Source organism: Oreochromis aureus, linkage group 6 (genome assembly GCF_013358895.1).
Source record: "Oreochromis aureus strain Israel breed Guangdong linkage group 6, ZZ_aureus, whole genome shotgun sequence".
NCBI classification, from domain to species: domain Eukaryota; kingdom Metazoa; phylum Chordata; class Actinopteri; order Cichliformes; family Cichlidae; genus Oreochromis; species Oreochromis aureus.
The window spans coordinates 29945816-29954832 of record NC_052947.1 but is presented as its reverse complement, the minus strand read 5'-3'; the positions used below and the strand labels follow the sequence as shown (position 1 = coordinate 29954832).

General features: G+C 37.2%; 1 protein-coding gene across 1 annotated transcript; it reads right to left on the bottom strand.

Annotated features, from left to right (window-relative positions):
• Positions 1-246: 246 nt before the first annotated feature.
• LOC116310553 (sialic acid synthase-like) lies at positions 247-8296 on the bottom strand. The gene is made up of 6 exons (XM_031727393.2): positions 7911-8296; positions 7615-7830; positions 6860-6959; positions 6285-6439; positions 3227-3493; positions 247-1073 (listed from the first exon to the last, which is right to left on the bottom strand). The coding sequence occupies exons 1-6, from the start codon at positions 8040-8042 to the stop codon at positions 888-890; spliced, it is 1056 nt and encodes a 351-aa protein (XP_031583253.2). The 5' UTR covers positions 8043-8296; the 3' UTR covers positions 247-887.
• Between the last annotated feature and the right edge of the window lie 721 nt (positions 8297-9017).

The window sequence follows — 9017 nt, the reverse complement described above, 5'->3', positions numbered from 1 at the left end:
ATAAATATATTCTCATTATTATATTTAAACTTACAAACTGTTTATATCTGTGTTTGTAAATTACATACTAATGTGTACCTAACACCTAATTATACTCAATACTGCGTACTTATCTAAGTTACCAGCTTGGGTATACTAAACTGTGTCTAATTGGTGTGAAGCCTCTGTATTCACACATTTTGTTATATTTAAATGTTCGGATGGGAAGGGATGAATCACTCCAGAATAAATTTAATGCAAACTAGATGTTTTTAGAACTTTTTTTATTTAAAAGATAATTATTAAAGAAATTCAGGACCGTAATCATTTCTCCAAATGTAAAGCCTGCAAAAATGACAGGTGGTAAAGGTGTGTTTGATTGGTGTGGAACCTATATAACCATATATCACCATTTTTCTCAATAATTCGCGCTGTGAAAATAAAGCAGGAAAAAATCTCTCACAAAATAGTGAAAGTGTTTGTATAATCTTATAAAGTGCATGTGTCAGTTTTGACAAATCTCATATACAGTTGTTTCCTTATCTTGGCGGAAAATGTTTGCACATCAGATATGTTTGCATCTGATGCTGTAAACGTAAACATTTATTCCTAACATGAGAATATGCAGATATTTTTCCTAAAAGGCCTTTGCATACAAACAGTGGATTAAAGCATACAGATAGAGCACCTTAAGCTGCATTCTAATTCTGAAGTACAGACATGTTTACATTTATTTTGCTTTATTTGTGCAAATTATGCAGAGTAATGACAATTCCTCTCTTCCCATTAATTTGATCAGATACCCACTTTATCTTCATTTAAGCCCATATTTTCTTCCCTTATTTGCTGTTTCTCTGTCTGTTCACATCACCTGTGCCTGCCTCTCTTCCATCAGTTTTGAGGGTTATTCATTCTATCATGTCAGCCAAGATGCTGTCATCTTCCTTCACATCCACTTTGATCTTCTTGCCCACCAGGTTCTGCATGTTCTCTGGAGGGATGCCCTTTGGCTCACCAACCTTCACTGCAAACATGTCCAGGCGGAGCACTGTACCTTTGGAAATGGCCACCTTAGCTATCACTGACTTGCCCAGCTGTGCAGAAAACAAAGAATACAGAAATCACAGTTAGATTAACAACATATAAATACTAAACATTTATCATTTCTATGGGAACAACTTGATCCATCTCACAAATAAGGTATTGCCACGTTGCCAAATGTTGCATAAGTATATGGTTGTATTTTATGGTAATTATAACCTGCTATTACACAACGTGGCACTGAAATTGTTAGCACTATTGTAGTATGAAGCTATTTGGTTTGAACATGAGTGTGTTTGCAAGTTCCCACAGTGAGTTTTCTTCCAAAGTGCAAGGACATACTTCTTAGGTTAATGATTGATTTTAAATTGATCGTGGATGTGACAGTGTATTGTTGTCTCTCTGTTTGTCCAGGCTGTAACCTGTCTCATGCCCAGTGATGGTAAAGCCCCCTTTGGCAGAATATTCAAAAGGTACTTTAAACGTGATGGATAGACCCTACATGAAGTGAGACTTACTATAAACCTTCTTTTATGCAACAGCAACAAAATGTCTAATTTCTGGCACATATGCACTTAAAGGAAAAAGATAAATATATTTGGAACAGAATAACAGAGAAATGTCTTGTAAAAAGACATGTGAAATGTGTGTAGTTGTACAAAAGGGACCCCAGTAGTGCACTTAGTGCACTTTAATTCAGCTAGGGGGGTCATGTGATTATTGGAGTTTTCTCTGTATTATTATCAGTGTTGGGAAGTAACGGAATACATGTACCGCCATTACGTATTTAAAATACAAAATATGAGGAACTGTATTCCGTTACAGTTACCGTTTAAAAAGGTGGTATTCAGAATACAGTTACTTTGCTGAAATAAAGGGATTACACGGCGGTACTTTCCTGTTTCATATGTTCGGCTATGCCCTTTCTATTTTTGGTTTCCACGCCTCAAACAAAACACGCATTAAGAGGCTCTAATGCCTGTGTCTCAATCTCGCTGCCCATGTCACCCCTACTTGCGGCTCGCATAATGACATGAAGAAATATTTTAAAAAATTATTCACAAAAATGATTTAATATGAAGGCAATAGACAGAGTGTTACATGCATAGCCCTAAAGAATGTAAGTAAGTAAGTAAAGTTAATTTATTAAGCGCTTTTCATAGACAGGTAGTCACAAAGCGCTGTACAGTAAGATTAAAATAAACAGTATGATAAATAGCAAAATGCACAATATACACAATATAATAAATAATGTAGCTTCATGGGCAGTGTAGTCCGTGCTACAGGGAGAATGGACTGCCATACCCGTTATGTGTCTGTGAGCGAGGGAGGGAGAAAAAGGAAAAGTGCGAGTTGTCACCGACCAGAAACGGGAGCTGGAAGCATGTAAATATAATAATAACCACTGCAGCCAAAAAGAGTGCCTGACGAGCCCAGTTGTAAGTAAGCTATTAAGACTCGACTGTACACTGTGTTCGTGTTTTCCTTCCAAACAATAAGTTCAGTTGGAGCAGCCTTTCAACGCCTCTCTCTGTCTCTCGCTAACAAAGTTGACCCAGACAACAAAGTAAAGCTAGTTTTCAGCTACGAGCCCAACACGAACCTGACGTATTAGCCAGAGGTCCCTTTACTACGGTTTGGAGACGCGAACCCGTTTTATATATGCGCGGAATAGTTTTCGATAGGAGAGCGCTGCAAAAAGTGCAGCCTTACCTAATGTCACCCTACTGTTACTTATTTTATATTAAGATTTAAAAATCTAGTCGGTATTGGTATGGCGAGTAACCTTCAGTAAAAGTCATAATTCACACAGCAATAGTACATTCATGTAGTTGTAAAAAGCACGATAATATAATAAGTAATCCAAAGTATTCAGAATACGTTACTGTCATTGAGTAACGTAACGGAATACGTTACAAAATACATTTTGGGGCATGTATTCTGTAATCTGTAGTGGAATACATTTTAAAAGTAACCTTCCCAACACTGATTATTGTAGGGTTGTTTACCTTATAATATAATGTGCCTTGAGGCAACTGTTGTTGTGATTTGGTGATATATAAATAAAACTGAATTGAATTAAATTAATGAAGTGGCACTTGTGAGTAACTTGTGAGAAATAATAAAAGATCAAGCTTGAAATGCAGACTTCCAGTCTCAACTTTTACCTTTTTGCTAAATTTCCTCCTAAATGAATTAAACTAACCTTATCATGGCAGGTCTTCTCACATGGCAACATTTGCTTGACTGGTGATCCCATTGCCGTCTCCACCAGTCGGATTGCTCGGACCAGCTCTGCCAGCTCGGAAGGCTCCAGGGATGCCTCATGGTCATTTCCCTTCCAGGTCTTATCTAGGGTCACATGGCGTTCCACAACTTTTGCTCCCATTCCCACAGCAGCCACAGTGATGTAGATGCCTTGCTCGTGTCCAGAATATCCAATTGGAACATCTGGAAATTCCTCCTGGAATGTCTTCCAGAAAAAATAGACATCTAAGCACAGGGGGTACACAAACACTGGTTTCTCAAGTCTTTCATTGGCAGGTTCCTTCTCTCTAGAAAGGAGTACCTACAAAACTTGGTGATAGTGTAAGATGACACTGTAATATCATATAACATTTAAAGAATGGATTTGAAGTTAAGTAACTGTTGAGCTAAATGTTGTGTTAGCTTGTTGACAAAAAGATGTGGACTTTAGATGTTTAAAAAAATCTTGACTTTCTTCATATCAACTACAATGACCTGCTCTATTAAGGTGGTTAATGAGTCTTCATCTCTGGCAATGTGCCATGTATGAAGAGATGGAAAAACAATCCCACACCCTGCCTCTCCAGTACATTCCATTTCATATGACTTTTAGTTTCCTTTGGGACTCTTCACCATATTCCAGAGAGAATTTTCTTTATTGTTTAGACAGTTTAAAACCTTCTCAGCAACAACAGTGATGTGATTACTTGAATGGACACAACACTGGTCACTAACTGGTCCAGCTGGAAACTGCCAAGGCTCCATAGACCCTTGATCTGCTGTTTTCAAGGATTTCCTCTTTCAGCAAACCAAGGTACATTTGCTTTTTGTAAGAGCATTTAATGATCTGCATAGCCATTTAAATGATAGTATAGACAGTAGGATATATAATGTGGCATCTGTTTGGCATTAGTAACTTTAAGAAGGTATGTTTCAGAAGGCATGCTAATACAGTCGACCCTTATAACAGGCTAAGCTAGCATACATTTGGGCAGCCTTTTCCTTAATTGCACTAAACTGCAAAATCTGTATCGTTAATGATAGAACCAATTAATGGTATAATTGCAGAAAAAAAATAAATCTTTAAAAAGGCACTAGAGATTAAACTTTTTGCAAAGAGTCAAGTGCAAAGAGCCTAAACTGCTCAGTACCAGAGCAGAACAACATCGAAGTTTATGGAAATCTAAAAGATAGGGCAGAGTAAAGAAAACACTGGATTTATTTTATAAACTGTTGATAAGAATTTAACAATTCCATTATCGATATCACTTATTGCTTCTCGCTGGGTTCTCAGTGACTCCGATATGAGAGTGACAACCAGTACTAAGCAACATATCAAAGACATTACATTCACGCAAATTAATTGTATGCTTTGGGTCAAATGTTTGTGGATGTTGGAGACATTTCCCATATTTGTTGTGATCAGTATTGAGGTCATTACTAAAAAAAAAAAGAGTTATAATTACACATATTGCACAGAAAACTGATTTGAAAAATGATTACTATACCTTTCTAATGTGACGATGTTGTCTCTTGTTGTTGCCCCTGGCTCTCTTTCTCTCTCTTTCCCTCCTGCTCTGTTCCTGTGCTACTGCGAGTGTAACTACCACCCCTCCCCGCTCTGCTCAGCGCAAGCACAAGGCTCACATGCTGAGTGAAGCAGAAAAAAAAGTGCGAGAGAGAGAGAGGGAGAGAGAGAGGGTGATCGAAAGAAAAAAAGAAGAAGCAAGGAGCCGGCTCGCATCGTTCACTTCAAAGATCCAGCTCTAAGAGCCGTTTCGTTTGCGACCGACACTTCACTAATAATCATAGAACCAGGGTTTTAATAGCAGGGTTTTAATAGTTTTGCAATTTTCATTAGTTTTTATTTTTATTTAGTTTTGACTGAAGATTTTCAATTTTATATCAGTTTTAATTAGTTTTTACCAATTGTTTGCTAGTTTAGTTTAGTTTTTATTTTTTTTGAAAATCCTTAGTTTCAGTTTAGTTTTGATTAGTTTCAGTTATAGTTTTAGTTGTGTTTGCAATAATTACGTGTAACAAAATCCCAGTTTCATCATGTCAGTTATGCTCTTCTGCTTATCCTTGGGTATGTTGCTATTCCAGCTACCATACCCTGGACAGGTCGCCTGTCTGTCGCAGGGCTAACACGCAGAGACAGACAACTCACATTCCCACCTATGGGTTCTTTAAATAAATAAATAAATAAATAAGGGCAGATGAACAACCACTGATACCAGGCAACTATAAAAGGTATATCTTGGCCCCAATGAGACTATTAACTCTTGCAGCAGCGGCTGTTCGTAATTTTGGTTCAAGTGAATTGATAAACTTTTTGAAGGCAATTGACTCACACAGTTATGTAGATATCCCAGTCCTGTTGTCTCGGGATGCATCACGCTGCTTTGCCTGGGGTTAGCTTCTGTTTCTGGGGATGAGGGTTGAGTGTGCTCCCTTAGCTTCTCAAGGTAAGCTAGGTTAGCCTTCTTGTGTGAGCTTTTCAAGTGCACTTTAAGGTTTGTGGGATTTTTTTCCCTTTAGAAATGTCCCTCATAATTTGTCTCTTTCCACTACAAGACACTTGCTTTATCCAAAACACTCATATTCAAAGTAATCCCAAATTGGACTCTGGCGCTTTCTCCCGACTTTTCCTGACATGAGCAGCAACACAGACGACTGGACTAACGTACTTGCCACCTGCTGACATAATGAGTCACAGCAAGAAAAAAACCTGGAAACTAAACTTCATTTTCACCCTTGACTATTGTCTGGCACGCACACATCAACGAAAACTAAACACATTTTTGCTATAAATTCAGTTAATTTTAGTTAGTTTTGTTAACACTCATTACAGTTTTAGTTAGTTTTCCTTTTTTCGCAAAGTCTCGTTTTTATTTTTATTTCCGTTAACGAAAATGTTTTTTCACTTCTTGTTTTCCTCATTTCGTTAGTTTTCGTTAACGATAATAACCTTGCATAGAACATGATGACTGAGTATGAGGAAATTATTCTATTACCTTGATCACACTGAGGTTGACCTCTTTAGGATCCAAAGGGTAGGCGCTGGTGCATTGCAGGAGGGTGAAGTTCTGCTTGTGCTCCTTTACTGTCTTGTAGACACGGCGTATGGTTTCCATGGACTGCATCCCAGTGGATATCACCATGGGTCGCCCTGACAATGACATATGTATTATGTAATCCAATATACTGTTCAGAGGGGGAAGAATGTAAGGTGTGTAGTTAAATTTAATAATGAAAATTAGCTCATCATAACAGGGCAGACAAACAAAACTTACAGATTCAGAATAAAAGAGAAAATTCAGGTGATATTTAGAAATAACATATCAGTGTAGCAGTATTTGTAATTTTTTTATGTTGTCATGTTGTTGTACTTTTAATGCTGCCCACTATTTCAGCGCTCAAATGAAGTCTCTATCAGAGAGCTCTTTTTTTTTTCTTTTTTTTTTTTTTACAAGGGACTACTCCCACAAGGTGGGATCAGCTATAAAATGCACTGCACACTGCAGACTTGTTGTTTCCCACGACAGTTTAGGTAAGAGTGATTTGAGGTTACTCGCAAAATGCCTTGTACCTTTTTTGGCGGTTTTCTCCAGATATGGAAAGTTGTTCGCGTCACACGAGGCAACTTTGAAGAAGGGCACATCCAGCTCATGAAGGAACTCCACAGCCATCTATGGATATCAGATACATATATACACTGAAAAATTCAAACATATAACCAAAGAATGCTAAAATGTATATATCAGGCATAATGGCTTTATTGTGTCTCAGCACTGAGTGTGCAAATCTCCTGAGAGCTACAGGAAGGATGGAACATTATCCTGCAAAAGATATTGCCTTTGGCCCATATCTCTCATAGGTGTTCAGATAGGTTACGGTGTCTGTATAGGTCATAGCATTCGATTCACATCATTTTCTCAAATTATTGAGTGATTCCTTGTGCTGTGTGGAGTGGAGTATTGTTATCTTGGAAGAGACCATGACGACAAGGACAGAGGATAAAGGTAATTATTGACATCAACTTTGTATTGATTTGTATTAAACCTTGATTTTGTGTCCACTTAACCCCGTGGTGGGGTTTTACAAAATTTTAAATTTCCCCCACAACACAATAGAACCACTTGATCTCCAGACTGGAATGGCTTAAGTATATAGGTTTTTCTTTCTAGTTTGTAACAGTGGGTAGTTTTTTTTTTTTTCTTCGATTGCAAGTGTGAGAAATATGCATCAATACTCAGCACATTGTTGAGTACCACACTGTCCCTGTGGATTGAAGTGAAAGTCATTGCACACACATAGTTCCCGGGATTAATTTTTTCCTTATACCTCATCCATGCCAGAGGCGGTGAGATAGATGCCAACTTCATCTGCATACTTTTTTAGTTCCCTGTATTGATCATGACTGAACTCCAAGTGACGCTTGTGATCACCGTATGTTTTCCCCCAGGAGTGCTTTGAATTGTAAGGGCGCTCCAAGGCTCGCTTGCTGAATTTGTACTCTAATTCACTTTTCTGGAATTTAGCACAATCGGCACCACAGTCCTAAGAAGAGAAGAGAAAAGAAGTATGTTTTAAATAATATTCGTTAAAAGCTCTTTAAGAAAAAAATTCATTTAATTTACCTTTGCCATCTTGATCATTTTTTTAGCAATCTCAATGTCTCCCTGGTGGTTTTGTCCAATTTCAGCAATGATGAAACACGGATGGGAGCCACCGATCATTCTGCCGGGACATAGTGCAAACTGAAGAGGCATGCTGCTAACACACAAATTGAACAAATGATTCAAATTCAGAGTGGAATCTTGTAAATTCAGAGATTGCAAACGACCAAAGCGTCCGAGTTGCGAGAGGACAGGAAGTGGTTACTGCTGTATGTTGTACTTTATAGCCCCGAGGTACCGCCTCCAGAAACATTTTTTCTTAGGACACATAGGCAATAATTAATATTTACTTATCCCTGCCTTAATCTAAACCATATCTTAACATTATAACATCATAACAGTTTGAACACTTTACAATAAATTATATTTTGTATCATTTCTGTATTTATCTGGGATTTTTTAAGCTGGACACCAATCAGATCTATTGTAATTCTTTTAATGCTGCTGACAATTTGCTCTTTATATTTGCTCATGGAAAAATCGATTTTAAAAAATCTGTGTAATTTTACATAAATATGAGCAATGTTTCTAATGGCTGTTGGCTTTGTTGTAGCTAACGAGGTTATCAGATGGAAGGTCACATGCTTTTAACCGCTGCTTTCTCTTTCACTGTTTAGCCCAGAGTTGTTTTAGTCATTTAATTTTAAGCAATTTCTTTTTTAGATAAGTCTTAAATCTCAAACAATGCTTTAAAGTCAAATTGAATCCAAATATTTTCATTTTATCTGAACAAAATCTTTAAAAAAATATTCAAAAATGAATTTTCCACAATTGATTTTCCATCATTATCAGAGTTTTTTAAGCCACAATATCTACCGACATGTGTTCATTGCTGCCTGCAATATGCGCTTTAAACAGAAAAACAAAAATTAATTGTGTTGATGTTTTCATAAGCTGTGAATGTTAACATAAAATGTCCTCTATAAGTCCTCTTCAGTTAAACACTTTCATCAGACAGACTTATCACCACCTTAGGTGTCCTATCACATAAAATTCAAGACTTACAAATAAGAAAAGAAATTTAGTAATTGAACAAAATACTGATAATGTTTGACAGATACATTTCAT